General features: G+C 39.5%; 2 protein-coding genes across 2 annotated transcripts in view; one reads left to right on the plus strand and one right to left on the minus strand.

Moving 5' to 3' along the window:
• LOC124872519 (coxsackievirus and adenovirus receptor homolog) overlaps positions 1-27,497 on the minus strand; it is a 38,358-nt gene that overhangs the window by 1,801 nt on the left and 9,060 nt on the right. Inside the window, exons 4-8 of the mRNA XM_047372636.1 lie at positions 26,531-26,706; positions 22,832-23,036; positions 10,766-10,918; positions 9,264-9,386; positions 5,986-6,127 (exon numbers count right to left, since the gene is read on the minus strand). Coding sequence (XP_047228592.1) covers positions 5,986-6,127; positions 9,264-9,386; positions 10,766-10,918; positions 22,832-23,036; positions 26,531-26,706 — 799 coding nt within the window. The remainder of the gene's footprint in view (positions 1-5,985; positions 6,128-9,263; positions 9,387-10,765; positions 10,919-22,831; positions 23,037-26,530; positions 26,707-27,497) is intronic.
• si:ch211-127i16.2 (probable flavin-containing monoamine oxidase A) overlaps positions 21,564-27,497 on the plus strand; it is a 105,296-nt gene continuing 99,362 nt past the window's right edge. The window contains exon 1 of the mRNA XM_047372624.1: positions 21,564-22,003. Within this exon, the coding sequence (XP_047228580.1) occupies positions 21,969-22,003 (35 nt within the window). The 5' untranslated portion in view covers positions 21,564-21,968. The remainder of the gene's footprint in view (positions 22,004-27,497) is intronic.

Consider the following 27,497-nt stretch of genomic DNA (forward strand, 5'->3'; position numbering starts at 1 on the left):
TGTATAAATTAACTGAGTTAAACTAAATTGACTTTGCTCACAGTGAGCAAACAGTATTAAGTTTACTCTAAAATAATGCTGCCCTGTAGGTAGAAGAAGAAATACCTGAGAATTCATGTTTAAAAGCTCTTCCCAGAGGATATTAGTTTCAGAGATTTTCTTTTCTGCTGCAGCATAATATTCACTCTGGTGACTTTCAGCAGCTACTTTCCATTTTGCATTTAAGGTGTTTTTTTTTTTATATCTTTCAGTCAAAGAAAACTGATTGATTTTGTCATATTTTTTCTTGTAATCCAGTTTTTGTGAGTAAAAGGAGAACTTTTTTGGTGAGTCGAGATGGAAAATTCTTGCCTCAGGTATTTTTCTAAGAGTGGTATTTGGATGTTTGTGTAACATGGAATAATTCAGAGCTGACAAACAATATGCACAAAATTAAATCAAATGGCTCATGGTTAACATATTTCCAGGGTATTTTCACATTTGCTTTGGTCTACTGTTTTGTTATCTGGGCTGGTTTTAAACCATCAATCATGTAGGCAATATTAACAAAAAGCTCATTCATGTTTTTTTCCATATTTGCAGTAAATAGACTTGAAATATTTTGTTTCCAGCTTGAATAATAATCTAAAGATCTATAAATCAACCAATACATTATTTAAAGCTGCCTCGCTACCTCACAGTGACAGATCCAAAGAAACTAATTGGCTGCAGTTTTCAGTGTCCCTCTCAGGTTTTATATTCATAAAGCTGGAACAATTTCTCCCAGCTTACTATTTTGGCTCTTCAGCGCCTGTGCTGGCTCAGTTTAACGTCTCGTATCAGTGTTGCCATAGAAGCCATCATTTGGCTGTATTTAGTTTTAAAAATGAAATTAACCACCTTCTGGCACAATCAAAAAGCAATGTTTGTAAGAAACAAGTAAATAGTTACATTATTTTACTATAAACCTATTAACAAACCAAATTAATGCTAAAAGAAAATTTAGCCAAAATAGTATGTAAATATATTTATTCTTTTGATAAATGAAAAACACAATGACATGTACGGTAGATCACTTGGGATCTATAAATAAAATCAATAAAGAAAAATTGAAACTAATGAATTGTATGTTTTATTATATGCTAATTAGAACTGTGTTCTGGGAACAGCTGTATACAAATATCAATTTTATTTTATAATCTTACAGGTTTGAATCATTTTAACCTTCTGTGTTAGCTTAACAATAAACTAGCCATAAAAATAAAAGCTCACCTCAACTATTAGTTCAAAACATATTTTATTTTTAAAGGCAGCGATACCAGCAGTAATGTTGTTCACTATGGTGTTCTTATAGAGTAAAGACATAAAAACAATCCCAAAAACACATGAATACTGATAATTCCAAATGTGTGCAACTAAAGGGGAATTTTCTAAGAGACATTTGTGGTGGTGTATGTCTGTATTCGAGCCACTGCGGAGGAGAGAAAATGCTCACTATATTCAAACTTGTAAACTAAGTTCTCGTTTTTAAAATTCTGTTGAGCTGCATATAGTATAATCACCTTTCTCTATTACAAATATGGTTCAAATGGATTGACAATAGGTCAAAATGGTTGTTAAATTCATGTCAATGAGCGTATGTAAACTTCTGCTCTGCACTGTAATGGAAATTGTATGATATTCTGTGGTTTTATGTCAGTTCAGACAAGTCTGTCTAAATGTGGTGGCGTCATCCATGTGCTAGCCATGCCTCTAGCTACTCCCGTCTCCATGGTTACAGCACAGGTTTTCAATAAGTGTAACCTCAAGCCTCATTTGAAAGAAAAGTTTTTTGACTGCTGATTTTGATGAATAACTGTTTAAATTAGCACCGTGAAACTCATTTAGAGTTTCTCTACCTGATAGGTAAAGATCCATTTAGCTTTATTGCTCTTCTGACTCTTCTTTATGGTACACTTTTAGTGTAAAGAGGAACTGAATTTCTTTCTTTTACAGACATGGAGAAGTCCACACCAGCACTGTCAAGGAGAGCATCTACCTGTCTCCTGTACACAACACTGTCCTCCCACACCGACAGGCCTCACAATTCAACGTCTGCTTTAAAATTCTGTGGGCTGTTTGTTTTCCCTTTTCCCCACAACGTGAACTTCAGCAGTTTTTGGGAAATGGCGTTTATTTGCAGAAGGAGAAACCCTTCCAGAGATGTCAAATGAAGGGTCAGTTATAGATCATCGCCCCTGAGAAGCCATGCATTTCATTGTCTTGTATGCCTCTTTTTGCCTAGTTTCACTGTTGTATCGTTTCACAGCTGGAGGGAACCCCTTGGGAAAGGAAATGCAGATGTTCTCATGCATTCTTTGAAAACTGCAAATACTCTTCTGGTGTTCATAATAATATTAATAATAACAAAAAAGAATATTAGTCTTATTCAATGCCTAACGTTACTTAAGTGTGGAAATATGTAAAAACAGTGGAAAAGTATCCGTCCTCACTTTAAAAATGTTAATAACAAATAGATTAAAATTGACATGAGGGCCCTTTATAACTTTAATAAATCAGTCCACCTTGCATCAGCTTTCATCAAAAAAGGCTATATTTTTATGAGTAGTACTTTTTAAGACACGTAATAATTATAATAACAAAACTACATCTAATAAAACCTGTGTATTAAAAAACAAAGTTCACACCAATAGACTAGGCAGCAAAATAAAGGTTTGGGTTAAGGTTAATGGGTTGATTGTGGTAGAAATATACAGACCTTTTTAAAATAAAAGCCATTGTTAGATAAATTACAGATCCCACTCCACAATTAGGCCCCTTACAGTATAACCTCACATACTAGAGTAACTCTACTATTGGGTTTATCACAGCTAGTGAGATCAGAACAAGTAGAACTGTACTAACATAAACCCTCCATATGTATTGACACCAATAAAAAAATGTGAACAAATTCGAAGTCTTACTTTTATTGCAGAATTCTAATCTCACTGACAACTTTAAAAAATCCTTTAGTTTCAATGGATTTATTCAGTGGGGAAAAAATCCAATGTTATAATATAATATATATCTATTTTTCACTGATAATATCACTGCTAACAGTTACTGTAAAACAAATAGTATTTTTAAGTATTTTAGTTCATAGGTGCTACTAACTATAAAATAAGAATAACTATATTACTAAAACACCTATGAAATAAACAAGAACACACTTTGTTTATACTGTACAATTTAAAGTTGTCCAGAGTCTCCAAGTTTATCGGTGCCACACACCTACCTGAATCTTTTGGTTGTCTCTTCCATAGGGTATAAATATAATGTGACACAGAAATGGGAACAGGGAAGAAAACATGCCATTCAAGCAGGATAGATCTGTGCTGATATTTAGTCATAAAATGCCTAGAGTAAAATAAATGCTTATCTAATCTCGCTCATATCTAACGTAAGAAAAAACAAAAAGATTAAAAACAAATGGAACTGTGTAAAACAATCCTTGAAGGTTTTTGTTAAGGATGTTGATCACATATCTGCCAGTGGTGCCAATAATTGTGGAGGCTACTGTTTGTCAGGTTTCAGTTTGGGTTTACCCAAAAACTGAATGAAAGTTCCTTCAAACCCTTGTGTAAATTAAACCGGTGCTCAGAATTTGGACAAGCAAACGCGTGCTGATGCCATTTCTAGTGTTCCACAGGCACAACATTTTTTACTATAATGTCAGTTTGGAGAGATGAAATGTGATAACCTCTGCAGGCAAGCTTGGGCATCACTTTAAACTACTTATAGTTGACAAAACTATAAAGACTCAATATTGGAGGATATTGCTGATAAAAACAGAATCTTACTGAGTTTTTCCACCTTCAATGTGCTGGAACAATACTCTCCACAGTGAAACCAGTTTTACATTGCCATGGACTCAGACGGTGCTGACCCAAGAAGGAAGCCCCTGCTTCTAAATCAACACAAATTTACAGCTGCCCACAAGGACACGTTTTCTTTTGAGAAAAGATTTAAAGTCAGACGCAACAAATATTTAGCTGTTTGGCCACAAGAAAAAGAAGTATGTTTGGAGTCGATGTAAGACTTTCAAACCAAAGGCCCGAACAACTGTCAAGCATGGTGCTGGAAGCATCATGCTGTGTGTCTTGCACTGTTGCTTTGTACAAAGTGGGTGGAATAATGAAGAAGGAGGACTACGTGGAATGGATAAAGCACATTAACATTAAGCTTGTGGAACGGTCTTCTCATTGCCCTGACCTTGACTATACTAAAATTTTGAACAATATGTTTAAAAACCAAGTCTATGCCAGGAACTCAATCAATTTAAATAAAGTTCACCAATTCTGCCAATAATAGTGATCAAATATACAGCCAGAATTATTTCAGCATCTTGTTAGTTGTAAAAACAGCCTGTAGTTGATGTCCAACTTGCTTAGTTAGTAATCAAATGAAAAGCCTGGACAATATTCCTGTTTGGCAGAGTTGCAGCCTATTTGGATTTGCCTTAAAAGGCAAAAACTGCAAAAAAAATATTCGAAGGCTAGGACAGAAATTTTAGGAATTGACACAGTCAAAGTTTTATGCACAAACGCACAGCGAATCTCAAGGCCAGTCTTAATGCAGAAAGAAATAGAGGCATAAAACTAGACCCCAAAAATCAAGGTTTCTTAAGTCTTTTCCAAACTGTAAATGATGGAAATGACTAAAGAAACCCTCTGATTTTTGGGGTTTTGATCACACATTTATAGAGGCTGAAATGCAGACGGCTGTGGAGGCGTACCCAGAGGAAGAGAAGCCGTCAGTACATCTGCTGCTAAGCTCCCAATTAGTAATCAGCACCTTGGAACGTCCTCTCCTCTCTGGGGGACTTTATATCTCTCTTTCAAATCTTTTTCCAAAGTTTAAAAGAACAGTACGGTTTAAGTCTCAGGCTGAAACAGATGGGGGTGTCACTGAGTTGGCTAACTTTCCCAGGCAGCCAGGATATCAGCATTCAAGTAAAGCAGTTAATTGAGATGCTAACACAGAGTGAAATGATCTGCAATTAAGTAAAACTTTATTTTCAGGGTTTAAATGATAAACATTGCCTTGCAAAAGTATTTATACTGCTTGAATTTTTTCACATTGTTTTATGTTGCACCGTATTTTAATGTGATTGGATGTGATATACCGACACAAGGTGGTGCATATTTTTATGTGGAATGATATTGATAGTCTCAAATCTTTTTCAGCATCTAACTGGTTTTCTTCCAGGGCTGCTATGTATCCACCTTCCAGTCTGTCCATGTCCATTCTATAGAAAAGCATCTAAATGCTGCCACCACCCTGTTTCACCATGGAGATGGTTTGTTCTGGGTGATGTCCAGTGTTAAAACCAGCACTCACTGTTATTCTATATTCACTTTTTAATCTTGGATGATTGCCCAGTTTGAAAACCGAACAAAGATTACCAGTGAGGGCTGGTAATAGATCTTCTGATTGCCTCCTGAACCGTGTGCCCATCACTGTATAGGTTATTTGCAACATGAAATCATTTTAGAGATCTAAATCAAAATAGTTTTCCGATTATGGATGCATGGTTTAAAGAACGGAACCCTAACTGAGAAGTCCAGACTGGTTTTCCACAGGAACCAGTCCTGTTTCTCCTGTTTCGTGTTTTTGTTTTCCTTATTTTTCCCGCATGGCTCTAATTGACTGATGTTCTGTTTTAATTTCTTTCTGAGCAGCTTTGCTGTTAGCTGTTTCTTAGTGGTTCACTACCTGTCCATTTTTTTGCTGCTGTTGCTTTTAATCAACATTTTTTTTTGTTCTGAATAGATCTAAATGTTTACACTAAGCGGACTAAACTTAGCTTCAGCGGGACCGTTTGGCTTCACGGAGCTTCTGTGTTTTAAATGAGAACGAACAGAAGGCGTGAGGGTACATTATGTTCTCGCAGAGGTTTTAGTCCTCTGCTTATTATCACCTTTAACTCTGCAAACTTCTCTCTGAGAACGAGCTGCGAGGATTTACCTGATCTCGTTGGAGGACTCTTTGTCATGGTGCTGTCTGTCCTTCAGATTCCAGCACAGGAGCCCAGCAAGCACCAGGAAGATGAGGATGAGGAGAAGCGACCCCACAGCTTTGCCACCAATCACTGCAGTTCTGTTTGGAGCTGTAAGCCCAGCATGAAAAACACAATTTTTCACTCTGACAAAGAATCTTTAAGACTCTGCTTTTACTGTGGATTTGTTGCTGATTTTGGATACTGTCAATTTAACTGTGAAATCAATTGCTAGGCAACAGAAACTCCTTTCCCCAATTTTTTCTATCCCTTTTAATAAAAGCAGCATTTTGATGGTACTGAAATGGATGTCAGCTACCCATTAGAGGTTGTTTGAGGTGATATATCGTGGAGTCTCTCTCAGCTCTGTGAAATGTCTGTTTGGAATGTATGGAACCCGAAGCACGTTGCCTGGAACCGAAAACATTTTTTTCCGCGCCGGTCATTCACGTTTCCTCAGAAATCTCAGGTTCAGGGCTAATTAGGTTTGTTGATGTGTGTCCCTTCTCTTCACCTCTGCGCAGCTGGGGTGATGCTGCAGCAGACAGCAGCTCAAAAATACGAAACGTAGGAGATGCACCACAGAGACTACACAGTTCTGGTGAGATGGCTGAATTCATGAATTGCATATTATATTTTTTTGGCTTTTAATGGTTTATCTGAACAGTATTCCTGAAATTAAACTCCATTTAAGCGTAGTTTACAAATTTAAAAGATAGTTATGCTGCTTCTTGATTGTCATTTGTTGCAATTTTAGAGATTAATAAAATAAATATCTGAAAAATCCATCATGCATTTCTATTCTCTTTACTCTGATATCCCAGAACATGAAAGCAGCCCTGCACAATACAGATATGTACTTCCAGAAACTGGATTCCTCCAAATTTTCCTGAAGTTTTATCATTTTGATTTAATTCATGCTACCTACAGCCGAAATAACACTTTGTTATATGGATGAAAACTAGATTAAACTTGGTATTTAAAAAGTGATGCAGTTTCCTTGTTTCTGTTGGTTCTTAGTGACTTACCTATTTATATATAAAATGAGCAAATTATGGAAATTAATAGACTAAAAAAAAAAAAAAAAATGGATTATCAAACTGTCTGCAGTAAAAAAAAAAAAAGTAACTTTTGGCATCTAGAGGACGCAAAACAATGGAGCTGATCTGGACATATTTGCATACATATTTATGAGCTTTTTGAAAACAATTTTTAATTTACGGTCAAGTTGTTCTACTTGACCTATTCAGAGGAAATACAGTCTTACAACCATTCACCTGGTGAAGTCCTGTTCAAACATCATTTCAGGGCTGTTTATGGAAAACACAACACAGAAGTTCTCCAATTTGGCATTATTTGCTGTTATTTCAGCTTCTAACTTTATGTTCTCTCTCTTTTCTCTTCCTAGAAGCTACACATGGCCTGGCTCTGTGTCTACCTGTGACACCTTTCTGGAGAGGGGCATCGTCCAAGCTTCTGCTGGCAAGAACTTAATGCTCACCTTCTACCAATGATCCACATGGACCTGTCTTTCAGTGTTTAACCCTTTCTCTCTCCTAGACATGGCGATTGACTGAGCTTTTACTGTAACTAATTATATGTGCTCTCTTTCAGACTCTAACCTTGAAAACTGGCTCAGAGTTTATCTGTTCTTTCTTTCTAGGTGAAATGACTAAAGGAGCCTGGTCCTGCTGGAGGTTTCTTCCTTTAAAAGGGAGTTTTTCCTCTCCACTGTCGCTACATGCATGCTCAGTATGAGGGATTGCTGCAAAGTCAACGCCAGTGACTGTCCACTGTCTCTACATGCTCATCCAGGAGGAGGGAATGCTGCCAGTCACTGACTGGATACAATCTGCCGCGTTTCCTTAGACAGAAAAACGTTTGATCCAATTTGAATAAATAACTGAATCTGACTGCACTGTTCAATGGTTAGGATTAATTGGAATGTATGTACCTGACTTTTGTGAAGTGCCTTGAGACGACATGTGTTGTGAATTAGCGCTATGTAAATGAACGGAACTGAATTGAATTCAATAGAAGTTAGCATCTGACCCACAGCTTCCATTTCTTCCATTTCCAAGTGATGAAAAATGTTAGAAACGTTAGCATTTACCCCCGTCTCCCAAAAGGTAAATTCACACTGTGCTACCATTAATTTCTGTGTGTTAGGTGATTAAAAGAAATGTGATGGATGAGCTTTAAACTGAAGCTTTCAAAGAAGAAAGGTAATATATTGATATTTATTAGTGGCTCACTAAAACAAAGATGTTTACCTGAATCTGTTATTTCTACAAAATGTTCCAATGGCTTAAAGAGGTACCATTATCATAAGACAGCAAGAAAGAGAGACATGTAAAAGCAGGGGAAAAAAGGTTATGCGGCAAACTCATTCTATAATGTCCTGGTGATTATCCTGAAACCCCTTGGCAGTGTTCCTGAGCCGCAGGGCCGGAACCTCTGGTCTGGAACAGAAGCCTGCGCTTGAAATGAAAATGAATCATTCGCTGCCCGGAGCCAAAACTCTGAGCGCTGAGTCAAGGAGCCAAAGACTCGACAAGATGTCAGCGTCAGAGGCTCGCTCCACGGATCAGGAGACCAAGATTCCAAAACAACGCAGTCTTTTCATTGGAGTGTAAATATAAAAGAGATGATTTTTGTTTGACATAGCAGGTTGAATCTCTGAGTGTACTCCCTACTAGCTCTCAGCCACAACATTCATCCCCTATGAGACAGCTCCATGCTTTCTATCGCAGTCAGAGCTCTTCACATATATTAATAGATTTATTGTTTAGGGGAAATTCTGGATTCCTTTTAAAATCAGGTAGTTCTGCTACAGTCTAGCCACATGCTGCACTTTAAACAGATGTTTTCCTTTTTTTCTGCAGCTACCTTTTTCTTGTTTCCAGCAAACTGCATAAGATGAGAGATAAACAACAGGAAGCACTCATTTTGGCTTTACTCTTCAGTGACTTTGTGACTCAACAGCAGAGAGACACTGACATGAAACACAATCAAAAACATTACATAAATACAGTTATTTCTAGACATTAAAAGCAACCTCTTACTGCCGTCATTAGGAGTGACACACTTGTGTCACCGAGCGCCACATTTAAGCAAAGTAGAGCCATGACGAAACTGTGGCAAAGCTACAAAACAGGGAAATCAGAGGCCTTAAATCAAATCGGGGTCCCTAACGATTTCATGTGTGGATTATGCATGTGTGTGGGTGTGTGTGTTTTCCTCTTACATTTGTTGGCTCTCAGGCTGATCCTGCAGCGTTCAGCTCCAACAGCATTGTTCACCTCACAAAGGTAGATCCCTGCAAAGCTTTGTGTGTGGTTGCTGATTCTCAACTCCCCGGTTGCGCTGTCTGTAATTCACATGCTCACATTCAGAGATCTAATCCAGCAAACAAAAAACACTCCATTATAAGCTGCTCAAATTGGTATGAATTCAGAATTTCTGCTGTCTCCACATGAAGAAGAGTAATTTTTACTTCAGAAATTTACAAAAACAACAACATTGTTGCTAGAGAGGGACACCCATCTTGAGTGTCTTGCAAAAGTATTAGTAATTCTTAATTCTTTCATCTAAATGATTCCACCCCAGTCCGAGGACTTTTGTAGCCTTCTAGAGTTTTTTTTTTCAGTGTTACCCTGTATTTACTTCCATTAATCTCTCCTTTAACTGGTCCCTGGTGAAGAAAAGCATCCTCAAAGCATGATGCTGTCACCACCATGTTTCATAGAGGGCATGGTGTGCTCAGGGTGCTGGTTTTCAGCCGTGCATAGTTTTCTGCATGTAAGCCCAAAAAGCTCAACTTTGCTCTCATCAGACCAGGGTACCGTCATTCACGTTTGATGTGTCCTCTACTTCACTTATGACAAATCGCTGAGGAAAATTCTTTCAGCTTTCTTCTAACCCCCCTTTAATACAAGCCAGATTTGTGAGGACAGTAATGGGGCGCAATTAAACTTATTTACAGATAATAGAGTAAAGGAGGCTAAAATACTGTTTACCACCCTTTTAAGATTTTATTTTTGTAAAGAGAGTAAGTAAATTTTATGGACTGGCAACCTGTCCAGGGTGTACCCCCGCCTCCCGCCCATAGACTGCTGGATATAGGCACCAGCTTCCCCGTGACCCACTATGGAAGAAGCGGTAGAAAATGACTGACTGACTGTTTTACTATTAAAGATCACAAAATGCTTCACAAAGACATAGAAGAAATGTAAAAATAATATGTGTAAAAGATTTTCTTTAAATCATGTGTCATTTTCCATACATTTCACAGGTATGCAGTACTTTGTGTTGGTCTGTCATAAAAAAAGTGTTAACAAAATAGATACAAATCAATTCAATGGGTGTGAATACTTTTGCAAGCCACTGTCTGCAGTTTGCGGCAAACAATGTAAAGACTCACTAAATAGGGACAGAATGCCAACGATATGCAGCTGAGACATCAAGACCATGAAAGATAATTGCATGCTCATCTAGCGAGTTGAAATCATTATTTCTTCATATTTTCTCCTGGATGAGTCATCACTTCAATAATTTGTAAAAACCACAGTAAATCCCTTTTAGGGGAGAGTTAATTGGCAGCCAGTGTTGAGTCAGGAAGACAATGGTTCTTTCGATTTTGTGAAGGGGATCCAATAACACCGTCCCTCCTTTTCCAAACCCCACACACACAAAAACACACACTTTGATGTGCAGTAACATGATGAGATCAACAGAGGTCAGACTTACCCTGTGTGGCACCAGCAGGCATGGGGTCTTTGCTTTCTCTTCGCCACTCGTATTTTAGGGGACTGGATCCTTTAGAGGAATGGCAACGCAGAGAAACAGCTTCACCAACGAGCTCCCCTCCTTCCAGCCTGCACTTAGGTACAGATGGCTTCACTGCAGTCAGAATACCACTGGGTAATTTTTGCATTGCCAGGTCCTTCCCATTTACAGTGCAGAATGTATTTAATTTATAGCAGGGTCTGTTTAAATGTTGAAAAAAAGGTGATTAACTAAATAAGTGAGTAAATAAAACAATGTCTTTACTTGTTGCAACTTAAACTTAACATCCAGGTCATACAACCAATTTCAAAAATTTAATATACTCCTTCTAACAATGAAAAAAGAAACAACTAAGCATGAGGTAAAAAACAAAGTAGAGTTTGGTAAATTAAAATCAGATGAAGAAATGAGAAGTCGGACTGCTCCTTTTTGAAAAATGATCACACAGCTTAAAAACAACAATAGAAGAATTCCTATTTAATTTTGGGATTTATTTGTCAAAGAACTTGCTAAACCACACAATCTAAAAAAGAACAAAAGCTAAGTGACGTCTTACTTTACAACAATGCTTTTATCGCCATTTCTTTGAAACGACTAGATGCTTATGTATGTTATCAACATAGGACTTTTTTCAGATTGTAAGCTAAGTTTAGTTTTAAAGGTCAGAATGACAGAAGGCAATGATTACAATAGTAATGTGACTATAGTGAAGATAATGCATCAGATCTGAACATTTACCCGCAAAAACTGTTTCTCCAAGGCCACATCAAAACATCCAAGATCTTAAATTGAGTCATAACATATTTTTAACCCACGCTGATCACATCCCTGAGTCTTAAAATTTGAATGCTTTTATGACCCATAGGTATTTTGTTCAAATAGCCCAGTCTGAACCTGTCAAAGAATTTTAAAAGCAGGGGTGAAACTGGAGCAACAGAAAAAGACAACAGATTAGACAAAACTACATTCAAACACAAAGGTTTAGTACCATTACCCCTCAAATGTCGAAATCTGAGCATTAATAATGCTTTTGTCTTTGAGAGTGGAAGGATTGTTGAGCTACACAAGCAAGGCCTCTCAGATCGGTTCACCGCTGCAGAGGTTGGATGCAGTAAAAGATCCTGAGTGGGTTAGGACAAAAAAGTCAACTGGTTGAGGCCAAAACCATGTGTTTGCTCTAAGGATCCAGCAGGCTGTGCAGGATGAGAAAGGCAGATTCTCGACCAAAATTAAGATCCTTACTCATGCTCGTACTTGTACTCGACGTCTTCTGCTTCATACGGGACGGGGTCACGGGGGCAGCAGACTCAGTAGAGACACCCAGATGTCCCTCTCCCCAGACACCTCCTCCAGCTCCTCCGGGTAGAGCCCAAGGCGTTCCCAGGCCAGCTGAGAGACATAGTCCCTCTAGCGTGTCCTGGGCCTCCTCCCAGTGGGAAGTGCCTGGAACACCTCCCAAGGAAGGAGTCCAGGAGGCATCCTGTATAAATGTCCGAGCCACCTCAACTGGCTCCTCTAGATGTCCGGCCACCCTACGGAGGATGCTCATTTCAGCCGCTTGTATCCAGGATCTCGTTCTTTCGGTCATGACCCAATGTTCATGGCCATAGGTAAGGAAAGTAGACTGACCAGTAAATCGAGAGCTTCGCTTTTCAGCACAGCTCTCTTTTACCCCAACGGACCGGCGCAGCGTCTCCATTACTGCAGTAGTCACACCGATCTGTCTGTCGATCTCCCGCTCCACTGTGGAGCTTTTTAACCACCTTGGTGACTTCAGCCTGGTTGACAAAAGAGTTCAACCCCGAGTCCCCAGCCTCTGCATCCACCAGGGAATGCGTGACAGCACGATTGAGGAGATCCTCGAAGTACTCCTTCCACCACTTTGTCTCCAACCTCCCCCCGGAATCTGGTCAAAGCTCTCCCGGAGGTGGGAGTTGAATAACTCCCTGGCCGAGGGCTCCGCCAGACATTCCCAGCAGACCCTCACTATGCACTTTGGCCTGGCAAGTCTGTCCGACTTTCTCCTGTTCCAGTGGATTCAACTCACCCCCAGGTGATGATCAGCGGACAGCGCAGCCCCTCTCTTCACCCGAGTGTCCAGAACATGCGGCTGAACGTCTGAAGACACGACAACAAAGTCGATCATCAACGTCCTGCCTAGGGTGACCTGGTGCCAAGTGCACTGATGAACACCCTTATGCTTGAACATGGTGTTCAATATGCACAATCCGTGACTAGCACAGACTTCCAATAATGAAACACCATTCGGATTCAGATCGGGGAGGCCATTCCTCCCCGTCACGCCTTTCCAGGTGTCATTGTCGTTTCCCACGTGGGCGTATAGTCCCCCAGCAGAATAATGGAGTCCCTGGGAGGAGCTCTACACAGCACCCCTGACAGGGAAGGCCAGGTACTCCGCGCTACTGCTCGGCCCGACAGTCAGAGACCTGTCCCCAACCTGAAGGCGCAGGAATGCAACCCTCCCATCCACTGGGGTAAACCCAAACACGAGACGGCTGACCTAGAGGGCAACAAGCAAACCCACCCCAGCTCGCTACCTCTCCCTGCGGGCCAATCCAGAGTAGAAGAGAGTCCAGCCTCTCTCTCTCTCTCTCTCTCTCTCTCGAGGAGACAGGTTCCAGACCCCACTGCAGGTGGTGGACCCACTGGGGGATGGTCTTGCGTCTCTCGTTCGGGTTTGGCACATCCGGGTCCTGTGAGGAGTAACCCAGCCACCAGGCACTCTCTGATGAGTCCTGACCCCAGGCCTGGCTCCAGGGTGGGACCCTGGCTCCGCCGTACCGGGCAACGTCACATGCCTCAATTGTGTGGTCCTGGTGAAGGTGTCTTGGCTGTCATGCTGACTGTTTTAATGTCTGATGACAAAACATTTATTCTGGACTATTTTGTTGCTGGAAGCATGTGTTGTTTACATAAGTACTTGTACTCCTCGTCTTTTGCTTTATCCGGGACCGGGTCGCAGGGGCAACACACTCACCAGAGACACCCAGACGTCCCTCTGCCCAGACACCTCCTCCAGCTCCTCCGGGTAGAGCCCAAGGCGTTCCCAGGCCAGCCGAGAGACATAGTCCCTTCCAGCATGTCCTGGGCCGTCCCCTGGGCCTCCTCCTGGTGGGACGTGCCTGAGGAAGGCGTCCAGGAGGCATCCGGTATAGATGCCCGAGCCACCTCAACTGGCTCCTCTCGATGTGGAGGAGCATCGGCTCTCTAAGGGAGTGCCCGGCCACTCTATGGAGGATGCTCATTTCAGCCGCTTGTATCCAGGATCTCGTTCTTTCGGTCATGACCCAATGTTCATGGCTATAGGTAAAGGTAGGAAAGTAGAACGACCAGTAAATTGAGAGATTCACTTTTCAGCTCAGCTCTCTTTTTACCCTAACGGACCGGCACAGCATCTTCATTACTGCGGTAGCCACACCGATCCGTCTGTCGATCTCCCGCTCCATTCTTCCCTCACTCATGAACAAGACCCCAAGATACTTGACCCCCTCCACTTGAGGCAGGAACTCCCCTCCAACCTGAAGAGGACAAGCCAGTTTGCACAGTACTGTATGTAGTTTACATACAGTACTGTGCAAACGTTTTAGGTAGGTGTTAAAAAATGCTGTAAACAAAGAATACTTTCAGAAATATAAATGATGATTGTTCATTTTTAACAATTTACAAAACGCTAAGTGAGCGAACCCAAACATACAGCCGCAGTCATTAAGAATTATCTTCAGCGTAAAGAAGAACGAGACTTACTGGAAGTGATGATATTGCCCCCATTGTGCCCCAATCTCAACATGATCGAGTGTTTCTGGGATTACATGAAGAGACAGAAGGATGTGAGAAAGTCTACATCCACAGAAGATCTGTGGTTAGTTCTCCAAGATGTTTGCAATAACCTACTAGCCGAATTCCCCAAAACAGTGTGGAAGTGTACTTAGAAGAATTGATGCTGTTTTAAAACGCAAAGGGTGGTCACACCAAATATTGATTTGATTTAGATTTCTCTTTTGTTCATTCACTGCATTTTGTTGACTGATGAAATTAAATGATTAACACTTCCATTTTTGAAAGCATACTTTGTTTACAGCATTTTTTCACACCTGTCTAAAACTTTTGCAAAGTACTATATTTCCAAGAAACTGCCAACTCTGTGTTTTGTCTCTTGGTCCCTTTTCTTTTTGAAATTTTAAGCTCAACTTACAACCTGTTTACAGTCCAGCAGTTTGAAAAGAGAATGATTGTCTTTCTCTCCAGTTGCAATTTTCACCAACTGTTTCAGCGACCACTTTTACCCTTGCCTTAGCAGATTGGGGCTGGTGCAGCAGTATATGGGCAATTCATGCTTGATTAAATGGTATTAAACTCTGAATGTCTTTAATCAAAATAATTATAATGTGTTCGAAACCCTGAATGTGAAAACAGCATCATACAGAAGAAGCTACGAAAATAACCAGAAACAGTAACAGGTTTTTTGTGATTTGCCCCACAGAGTCAAGAAATTCAACCTCAAGAAATCAACTTGTCTAGGTTTTGTTGTGATAAATATATATATATATTACCGGTCAAAAGTTTTAGAACGCCTTTCTCATTTAATGGTTTTCTTTATGTTTATTACTATTTACATTATATGTAAAATCTCAATGAAGGCATCAGAACAGGGAATGAACACATGCAATTATGTAGAAAACCAAAAATTGTAAAATAACTTTAAATATCTTATATTTTAGAATTCTTAAAGTACCCACCCATTGCTGTAATTACTGAAATATTAACCTCTGGTGGTCTCCTAATTAACGTCTGGGAAGTTCTCTCAAAACTCTTGGAAAACCATTTCAGCTGACCACCTTATGGAGAGAATGCCAAGAGAGTCATCAAAGTAGTCATCAAAGCAAAGGGTGGCTACTTTGTCATAAACTAAAATATAAAAACGACAGGAAGCTATTAATTATTTCACACTTTTTGTTATATATATATATATATATATATAGTTTGATTGATCGGGTCCTCATGATGACATCTTTCCTGAAAGATGCAGGCTACCAGACTAACAAAGTTCTGAGGCTCAGTCAAGATGCATGAAGAACCAGACCTGGCAAGACGTTTGCCCAACTGAGTCAACAAACACCCAGATGAACTTTTCAAGATCTGATCGAGATAAATGTGTTGTTTGCAGTAAGGGGTTCAAGATATAAAGATACTAAATTGTGAAGGATTAGAATGTATTTGTGATTTGCCAAAATATTGACATTGTGGGATCGTCCATAGAGCACACATGAATGTGAAGGTTTATGCTCTCGCTCAGAAACATCAGCTTATTTTTGTTCCTTTTAAATCAGTTTCATTAATTGCAGTTCAGAACATTGCAGTTCCTTTTGTCTTTCATTTTTCACATTTTAAAAACAAACAAGTAGATAAGATCAGTACATAAGTTTGGTGGATAAGATCGGTTTCACATCCCAAAATTAAGGAAATCAGGGCCAATCGATTCCTGCATGCCTATTATTTGGCTCCATTATGTGTTAGGGTTGAAACACTAATTTATCCTTGACAGATATAACACACAATCCAGAAGACATTCTGAATGTGTTGGTGAGAGAGTAATGATCTTATGAAACATATTACTGCTACTTCTAATAATAATAATGTAAACATGTATGCTCAAGCTAAAGTAACTGCAAATTATACTGGTAGATTGTTTTGTCAAAAGAGTGCACTTTACCTAAGTGATGCTGAAATATATTTACCTCTCTACCCACTCCCACGGGGGCTTAACCTTGAGAGAAGCTGAGAACAACAAAAATCCAGAGGGAATGTGAATTTCACAATGACAAGCTGTTGCTTATCATCCAACTGATCTTAGTCATTAGCACAACCCCAGTAGTGCCACCAAAAAGCCCACTGCCCTCTGCCCTTACGCTTATAAATAAAACTATTTAACTCAAGTGTAAATTTATATAAGCAGCAGCAGAAATCGCTGTTGTGCTGTCATACAAGAGAACAGAAATAAAAAAAATAAACCAGTTAAAACAGATGCCCAATTGTCATTCCTGGTTTGATACAGGCTAACTTTAGCACAGATAGCTACACATAAAACCCTTCATTTTATTGAATAAAATGCAGTGAGTGAACTTCTGTAATTAAAGTTTTGATTTATTATTCAAAATATGATCCTTGAAATTTTGCCACATATCTTAGAAGATGCATCTGTTGTGAGTAAAATTACCTTGAGCTACAATTAGCATTGAAAATGGTGAAGCTGAAATTTTTTTTTTATTTTCCTCCAAACTGTATTTCACTTTAACTGGTATTAACAAGTAACAGGAATTAAAATGTATTTTTAACTGAGGCTTGTAAATCATTGTGGCTTGATTCCCAGTAGGTTTAGGTCATATTTTACATTTGCTAGTTGAGACCTAAACTAGACTTTAAAGAACCAGCAGCAAAACGCTTCAGTTTACAACATTGTTAGCTGTAGCACTGTTAGGAAGTCAGACATTATATAAATAAACTAGCTGAAACCAAATCTGTTTTCTTCTTATGTGCAAGCTGGCATTGCAGCTCAGCTAGCTGCTACAGTAAAATAATGGTTTAAAATCACCATGTATCATGATCCTTGGACTATGTTTTGAGTTAAGTCTTTTGCTTCTGGAGCTGTACCTTCAGTCTTTGGTGCTTCTGTATTTTGGTTTCCCTGTTTTTTTCAGAGGATGCTTGTGTTTAGTTTCAAATTGTTACTCTCCAGTTTCTTACACTGTGTAGTTTATTTTCTCCGACTCCCTGTTCTCAATCAGCTTTTCCACATCCAGTAATTAGACTTGCCCGTTTCACATTTAGAGGTCATTCCTTTTACCTTTTAATAATCAACCCTCAATAGATCCAGTCCGCCTCTTGCCTGCATTTGGATCCCTCACAATCAATAATGACACCATGAGATTTTAAAGTTGTGGAACTGCTAATAATAATCATTGGGTTTGCCCTGTAAGTAAACTGAGAGATAATTACTATAGTGAGTGTGTTCAGTAATGTTCAGTTTCAGCAGTCATTAATCAACACGATAGACATTATTGAGACATTATGTTCCGCCAGTGCTTGCAAAGTATTAATAATATAATTTTTTTCTATCACAAACACATGCACAGGAACCACTTAATGCTTTTAGTAATTACAAAAGGTAATATCCACAGTGCCCCTTTGAGAAAATGGGGCACTGAAAATGTATTTTTATTAATTTGCTTCCAAATACAAGCTTTGTGATCTCAATACAATGTTATAAATTAAGCTGTTAGACAGACCATGTCGCTTCGATCCCAGAAAACGTTGCCTTTACAAAAGTTTAGCTTTTACAGCTAGTGACAAATGCCTTGAACAGAACTGCACGGCCAAGTCACACTGATATGATATCGCTCACCAAAGCTTAAAGTCTCTTTCATCTTAAACACATGTAGAACCCTTCGTATTGCAACAGGTCTAAATATTAATTTTGCGATGCAAGTATGGCTCATATTTCAAAAAAGAAGATGCTATGTGTTGTAAATATGAATCTGAGAATATTATTTAATATTTAATTTTAATAATAATATTTTAATATTAATATTTTATCAAATAATATTTTGGTCTGTTAAGGATTGTCCTGTGAATACCAGCCCAGTAAGGCGATGGTATTAGGACAAAATCGAAAGGTGTGAGACGAGCTCTGACATTATTGAACAGCATAAACTCTGCACATATATGGAATGAATTCACACAATTTCTTAAAATACAAGAATTTCTTAACAAAAATAAGTCAACTCAAAGTCAAACATATTTCAATCAACAAACTCTTTACTATGTTAAAACAATCCAACTAAACTACCAAGCAGAATTAAAGAATAATGAAGACTAATGGGCTATGTACAATATAAACAAGTTGATTAAAGATTATTGAAATTATGACCAAAAAGAGTGATGCAACATTACCATGCAATGTTTATGTTTGAGGACCAAGGATTATCTTGAAGAATCTGGAAGTGAAGTTAGGTTAGTCTTGGAACTAACTTAGACAATAATCAGAAAACGTTTGGACCACCCTTCACAATGCAAGATCAGATAAAATATTATTTTAATAAAATAATGTTTTAAATAATGATCTACTGAATAAAACCAACCTTCTGGATGACCATTTCACAACGGTGTCTAATTAGCTGCCTTTAGTTATTGAAATAATATTCGAAGAAAGATTATAAAAGGGTATTTTGGAAAAGAGTCACATCTTTCTGGAGAAATGGGGCTTAATGGTGTTTACTTAGTTATTAAATCTAGTAAATTATGTTCACGGACGATTATTCACTAGCTTGAAAACCAACCACCTTTCTGTTTAATAGTCTTAGTGCTACCACGTGTCCTTACCGGCTAGCCGTTGAGCTAACAAAGAAGCTGATAGCTTAGCACCAGAATCAACACATACCTTTAAAATACCAGGGTTAATAAAAGGGTTAAAATGCATAAACGCAGACGGCGCATTATGAGCAATGTTCTGTTTAAAACCACCCTTTAAATAAAGTTTATCTTAACTTTAAAAACATACAAAGAACACAGAACCGGCACGTGCCATAGCTAGCCTACTAGCACTAAGATAGCCGGGTTCCACAAAACAAAACTTCATAACATGAAAACGTTTAGATCATTTCATCCTAAACCTATCTGTTAATCTGCCCAAACCTAACCTCTGACCATGTTGAAGGTATGTTGTCCAAGGGCGAAGTTTGAAGAAGGCATCCAGTCAACAAGCGGTTGGCTCGGTAGCTAACCTCTGCGTTCGCTCTGTGAACAAAAGAGTTAGCTCCGGAGAGCTGGCGGCTCGACCTGTCCGCTGCGGTTTCTGCAGTCTTCCTTCAGGCTGAGAAACTGCGTCCTTGCCGGGGTCTCTCTCGAACACCGTTTGCGTCTGCGGGGCCTCGGAGATACAGTCAGCAATGCTTGTACCGTAATTATCCCCGTTCATGAATGAAAATACCGGATACACAGACAGTATTTCATTCTATTTAACTTTGCATATGATCGATGATCGTATGGCTTTGGATCCAGTTGAATTTATGTATTTTTGCCAGCAAAAGACATCAGCGCGCTTTGTTCCCTCCTATCCCGATGGTCATCGGTGTGGAAGAGAAAGACTTGTGGAAAGGTGGGGGCTTATATGCGGGCAGTGTCATCGTGGGAAGTCCTCTGCTACCCCCCTTCCCCCTTCGGAGTTTTAATGTTGAAATCCATGGCTGTAGGTCCCAACATATGCTAAGGAAAGCTCATTGTAAATTCATTCTGTATACCTAAAATTCTTTCCTACCATTAAATTCCAGTAATATGAAGCACTTTCTTAGTTTTCATAATCTTTGGTTTTATTCTTTTATGTATGATTCAGGTATCGGTGTGGCCCGTTTGGACCAATGGCCAGCATTATTCAGTGTGTGCTGTGAAGAAGCGGAACCATTCAGGCGAGGCATGCGCTACAGATGGCTTCTCACACATTTAGGGAGCAGCATGGCCCTATGCATCTGCAGTTAAGTTAGAACATATTTCTTACAGTCTTACAAACAGAAGGTTTGGTTACATCACATGTAAATGACTAAGAACAAATTTCGTTACACAAAACATTTGATGTACAAAATTAAATGAACTAAATTCATTACAATGTTCCTGAGTAACTAAATAAATAAAAGAATACATTTGCATCACATTAAATTAGGTCACAATCCTTACATTGGAGACACTATGGCCAGGTTGTCTATAGGTCCCCTATGCAAATTGTCACCATAAAAAACTCAAGCCAATAAAGTGGGCATGTTTTTGTGCAGCATGGGCTGATTTTACCAGGATCTTTTGTGACCACAGAAATCACAATTTATGGCAAAACATATTAACAGGCATTCCCATGGATACAGTTACCAAAGTTACTGTATCACCTCATATAATATTTTTCTGCCAACAAGATGCTCTTCAAAAAGACATGCAGCATGGTGGTTTTTCTTCAGGGAAAACTTTACCATTACTTTGTCGTTAATACCCAGCAGATGCTTAGTCAGTTGGCTTTCACATGGTTGAGTTGTGACTGTACCGTTATTCTTCACCTGTTGTTAAGGATGTCCAAAGGCTCACCTACATACGCCATTCATTTGGGCTGAGAAATTCACATCGGCCATGCCCAGGTTTATACAGCTGTCCTGATTCAACCTGTTTCTTGCCTGCTTAATATTTCACTCCAAAGGATGTTTTAAACCCAAAGAGGAAGTCCTAAACCAAGCACTATCGCCTCCAAAAAGCAGGCATTGAAACTAGAAAAGCCTTTCTCTCCAGTTAGCTAGCTGAATTCAGCCACTTCTTAGTGAATCAATTATCATTGGAAAACCAATTGACTTTGAGCATGCACATTCAAATTTTTCCAAATTCATTGCATTTTCATTAGCACAGCCCCACCTTCAGGCTTTCCATCGGTAATCAACAAAGAGCGGACCAAAACGTATTTCCATAAACATACTGTAAGTTCTACACACTATTAAATTAAATACAAGGTGCACATTTAGATGTATATAAATGAATATGTATTTATTGATTTATAATAATATTTAGATTTTACTTGTTTGTTGCAACTTAGCTGAAAACAAGCCCAGTCTGCCCCTAATGATCACTGGCCACTGGTCATTTGTGACCAAAACAAAGCAAATGTTTTTAAAAATTAGAAGAGGATTGGTTTTCCCAAAAATATCTAAAATGTTGTTTGCTCTCATTCTTAAGAACCAAGATTGTGCTTCAACAGCAGCTGTGTCCTGATCCTCTTGTCTTAGGTGTAAGGAGTTTTTAGCTTCCTGCTTATGTTGTTTTGTTGCTGTTACTTTAGTTCATCCATTGTTTATTAATATCTTAGTTAATTCTTGCGTGCTGTTACATTTAGATATTTTTGCCGGATTTCCTCCCTGTGTTTCTTTTCGTCTGCTCCTGCTCATTTTCTCCTCTTCCTCAGCTCTCTCTTTCTTGTTTGGTCTCAGCTGTTTTTCATACTCACCTGATTACCCTGCTCCTGCTTGCCCAGCCTCTCTCTTCACTTTCTCCCTCTATGTAAGCTGTTTGGTTTTCATTTGTTCTTTGCTGGAATCTACTGTTTGCTACTTTGCATCCAAGTCTGATGCCCTGCCTGTGTTCCATATACCAATTCTGCCCGTAAGTTTACAATTTTCTTTGATTTACCTTACCATGCTGCCCCCCACTCTGGTCTGCATGTTGGTCCTACCAAAACCTACTGCATTACAACATTCTGTGAGTACCGTAACCTTGAAAAGCACAATTAGAAGACCAAAAATGTGTTCAGGTTTGCTGGAACTTCTTAAAAGATAATTAAGAGCAAATACCTGTTAAAATGTGAACTAATATTGAAAAAAATATACTGGTCAGCTTCATTGTATTTGACTGAAAGTTTATCTGTTAGCTGGGATGGACTGGTGTGCCCAGCTGTGGATGGACACCAGTCAATCCCGCAACCCGTATGGATAAGTTGGTATATACCAAAAAGATGGATTTATGTGATAGACCAACATAAAGTAGCACATAATTATGAAGTGGAAGGGCAGTGAATCAGCCCCCTTTACTCTCATACCCCTAAATAAAACTCTGTGTAAGCACCTACCCTCAGAAATTACCTACTTAGTAAACAGAGTCCACCTGTTTGTAATTTCATGTCATTATAAATGCAGACTTTTTGAATTGCATTTGTTAAATAAAGGAAAATGTTGCATTTTTCTTCCAGTAGACTATTGTGCACTACTCCTATATGGTAGATTAGGTTATGCTTGTTCGTCTCATAAAATCCAAACAAAAACATTTGTTTGTTGCTATAAAGTGACTGAATGTGGAAAAGTTCAAGGCGGGTGAATATTTATGCAAGACACTGTATAATTAACCAGATTACTCCTCCTTCACACCCCCTCAAGCTCTAGTGTTAAATGTGACTCCCATTTAGAAAAAGCAGCCTTGTGACAGGTCCAGTCTTACCCTTAACCACCAGTGACACCTTACGGGTGTCAACCCCAGGTGACTTCCTCACTTTGCACTGGTAGGTTGCACTGTGAATGCGTGACAACTGAGAGATGGAGAGAGAAGCGTCCCCCTTGGAGGGATCACCTGCAGCAAAGCTGAAGCCTTCAGCATCTCTGGGACCACCATGGTAGTATTTGGCGCCCCTGGTGTATGATAGAAGCTGCTGGGGCAAAAATGAGGAAAACATTAATTTAAGATACAGGTTTAAAAAAGCAATCTGTGCAAACACTCAATAAGCATTCTAAATGTCAGTGGCAAATTAACCAAAGCTGTAACTTAATGGAACTTTTTCCAGATTTCTCTGAGCTCATTGTTCTAGTTTTACGGGATGTTCACTGTGGAGGCCCGGTTTTTTCGCATGCTGGCAACGTTTCAACCAGACAGCAGGGAGTAGTTTTTCCACAGAGCAGCAGTAGTGTTCATTCTGTGCCAAACAAAAGGCAAAGCTAGAAAAACACTGGGAGAATATTCAGCCAGATAAAAGTACCTTTTTGCTTAATCAGCAGGGAGTGAGAAAGGGTCAGAGAAAGCGCCCCAAAACGAATAGTAATAGCTTTCTGTTAATGACTGTTTTTTGTTTTTTTTATCCTTTTTAGATGTGTAAAAAGGCTCCTACTGACTCATGTTAGAGAAATCAAGTATGCAAAAAAGTATTTCTTAGAATTCTGTGCTGTTGAGGATTTTTCAATTCAGTTTTATTTATATAGCGCCAATTCACAACACATGTTGTCTCAAGGCACTTCACAACAGTCAGGTACATACATTCCAATTAATCCTAACCAGTGAACAGTGCAGTCAGAGTTAGTTATTTATTCAAATTGGATAAAACGTTTTTCTGTCTAAGGAAACCCAGCAGATTGCATCCAGTCAGTGACTTGCAGCATTCACTCCTCCTGGATGAACATGTAGAGACAGTGGACAGTCACTACTGTTGACTTTGCAGCAATCCCTCATACTGAGCATGCATGTCGCGACAGCGAAGAGGAAAAACTCCCTTTTAACAGGAAGAAACCTCCAGCAGAACCAGGCTCAATGTGAGCGGCCATCTGCCACGACTGACTGGGTCTAGAGTGCCATTTTCTCTCCAATTTTCTAACATTGTGCTTTAAAGTACGCAGCTCTGAATTAAACCAGGGAGCCAGCCTCCTATGAATAATTACCTTCTTTTTCATGGGGGCTGCATTGTCTAATGCACCACGCAATGATGAAGTAACACTATCAACAAGAGAATCAATTTGTGAAGGGGAAGAAACACAATTATTGCCCTCCACTGTGTTTTTCTGTGATAATGAGGAAATTAAAAGCGGAACAGATTCTTTAAAAGTTGTTACAGCATTTTCTGATAATGATAAACTATAATGAAATTTTCTTTCAGGTGTGGAGTACTCGGTTAAATTAAACTCAAAAGTTATAAAAAAAAAATGGTCTGACAGGACAGGGTTATGAGAAAATATTATGTCTTTACGCTCATATGTCAGCACAAGGTCCAGAGAATGAAGACAAAAGTGGGTAGGTTTGTTAATGTTTTGAGCAATGCCAATTGAGTCTAAGATAGCATTAAAAGCTATATTTAGGCTATCACTTTCAGTGTCAACAGGAATGTTAAAATCCCCCACTATAACAACCTTATCTGTATTTAACACTAAATCAGATAAAAGGTCTGAAAACTGATCTAAAAATTGAAAGTAAGGGCCTGGTGGACGGTACAAAACAAAACAAAACAAACATTTCCTGAATAGAGGAAGGCTACAGCGTAAAACAAAAAGGTGGAGATGGAAGTACTTATGTGGGCTGCAGATTTTTAGTGAATGTGTTTCAAGGTTGCTGGATCCACAGAATGAACAAACAAACAAGGCTCAGGTCCAAAATGTATGGAGATCAAAGCCAGAAGAAGCACTTAAAAATGCCATTCAATTATTTTTTTCAATATTATGAAAACCAGAGTAAATGGAGTGTCCTTGACCAAGAATGTGATGCTCAGTTTACTGCTGTTTGTAACATCTTAAAAGAGCATGGAAATACTGTAATTCCAGAAGGAATGTGCAATACCTAATATTAATCCCTCCCTGTTCATGCTTTTCTATAAAATGACTGAAAAAAAGCTAAACACTAAGAAAGAAAAGTAATACTTAAATTTAGACTCGTACACAGGCCAGCCATCAAAACCTACAGGGGTTGGACAATGAAACTGAAACACCTGGTTTTAGACCACAGTAATTTATTAGTATGGTGTAGGGCCTCCTTTTGTGGCCAATACAGTGTCAATTCGTCTTGGGAATGACATATACAAGTCCTGCACAGTGGTCAGAGGGATTTTAAGCCATTCTTCTTGCAGGATAGTGGCCAGGTCACTACGTGATACTGGTGGAGGAAAACGTTTCCTGACTCACTCCTCCAAAACACCCCAAAGTGGCTCAATAATATTTAGATCTGGTGACTGTGCGGGCCATGGGAGATGTTCAACTTCACTTTCATGTTCATCAAACCAATCTTTCACCAGTCTTGCTGTGTGTATTGGTGCATTGTTATCCTGATACATGGCACCGCCTTCAGGATACAATGTTTGAACCATTGGATGCACATGGTCCTCAAGAATGGTTCGGTAGTCCTTGGCAGTGACGCGCCCATCTAGCACAAGTATTGGGCCAAGGGAATGCCATGATATGGCAGCCCAAACCATCACTGATCCACCCCCATGCTTCACTCTGGGCATGCAACAGTCTGGGTGGTACGCTTCTTTGGGGCTTCTCCACACCGTAACTCTCGGATGTGGGGAAAACAGTAAAGGTGGACTCATCAGAGAACAATATATGTTTCACATTGTCGACAGCCCAAGATTTGCGCTCCTTGCACCATTGAAACCGACATTTGGCATTGGCATGAGTGACCAAAGGTTTGGCTATAACAGCCTGGCCGTGTATATTGACCGTGTTGAGCTTCCGACGGACAGTTCTGGTGGAAACAGGAGAGTTGAGGTGCACATTTTGCCATTCTGCCATGATTTGGGCAGCCGTGGTTTTATGTTTTTTGGATACAATCCAGGTTAGCACCCGAACATCCCTTTCAGACAGCTTCCTTTTGCGTCCACAGTTAATCCTGTTGGATGTGGTTCGTCCTTCTTGGTGGTATGCTGACATTACCCTGGATACCGTGGCTCTTGATACATCACAAAGACTGTCTTGGTCACAGATGCGCCAGCAAGATGTGCACCAACAATTTGTCCTCTTTTGAACTCTGGTATGTCACCCATAATGTTGTGTGGATTTCAATATTTTGAGTAAAACTGTGCTCTTACCCTGCTAATTGAACCTTCACACTCTGCTCTTACTGGTGCGATGTGCAATCAATGAAGACTGGCTACCAGGCTGGTCCAATTTAGCCATGAAACCTCCCACACTAAAATCACAGGTGTTTCAGTTTCATTGTCCAACCCCTGTATGTAAATTACTCATTTCACAAAATGCTGTTGTGCCTGAAATTAGAGTGTATATGTGTGGAGAGATGGTGTCACAGGCAGCTGCAGGAGCATCTGAAGTCAGAACACTGAGTGAAGGAAGCCAGATTCAGAGGATTCCTTGTAGCAAGAGTACGGCTTTTCATGTAAATTTGATTATTTCTCTTAAGTAGGTTTCTTTATAGGATCTTGAATCTTACCATTTGATTCTTCTTTGTAGTGTCAGGACTGAGCACAGACCATTCGATGTCAATTTCTCCTCTGTCTAATGGGCTCAGTGTGTAACTGCAACCCAAAGTCACAGTGTCGCCCTCTGCCCTCTGGATGGTCTGCAGGCCTGTCGATGTCACAGTCAGCCCTTGTGTAGATCTCAGCTCTGTGCAAATTCAGACCATTCATGAAATTAATCAGAATCAAACTAGCAGGTTTAATTTGCTCATTAAGGTTTCAAGGGTATATGCTGTCCTCTTTCTGATTCACTGAGCCACAGTTAGTTTCTACTTTCCACTGAGACCATTTCATGGCCCTTTAAAGGACACACGCAACTATTGCATTCAGAGGTGGTGTGCATGGAGCTTTTTGCAAAACCAGTGCTATTCATTGCATTGGATCTACTATAAGATCCTCTACAACATGGCAATCCTCACAAACCCTGCAAGGTTCCAAGTAATTCAAACATTTCACAGCTGAGAAAAAGCGAAAAGTTTCACCGCTGGAGCGGAAAAAATAAAACCATTTTTCTGCACCCACCCAGATGATGCAGAGACTTTAAATCCTAGAACAATTACCTTATCAAAACAAATCTAAGTGCTGATAATAGGAGATGCTTGAATTGGACTCAAATTTGCTCTTGGGGAGAATGGAACATGGGACAATAATTGAGCTTTTCAGGGATTTCAAGTCTTCTGTTTAGTATTTTTTTAAGAAAGCACATAATGCTTTTATTCCACTTTGTAGAAGTACGCTTCCGTCTTAACATGCATGAAATGGAGCAGCACTTTAACAAAATACTAATGTTGATGTGTAGTTCTGAGATGTGCTGCTAAGAGCCACATTGAACAAACCAAGCCCAGACTCAAATTATTAGAACATTTGGAAGTTAGCAATCATTCCGGAAGAGAGCACCAAACCTTGTTGGAGAAGCTGTGTCTGCCATGGAGATGTGGG

The sequence above is a fragment of the Girardinichthys multiradiatus genome, chromosome 8 (assembly GCF_021462225.1).
Source record: "Girardinichthys multiradiatus isolate DD_20200921_A chromosome 8, DD_fGirMul_XY1, whole genome shotgun sequence".
In the NCBI taxonomy this organism is placed as follows: Eukaryota; Metazoa; Chordata; class Actinopteri; order Cyprinodontiformes; family Goodeidae; genus Girardinichthys; species Girardinichthys multiradiatus.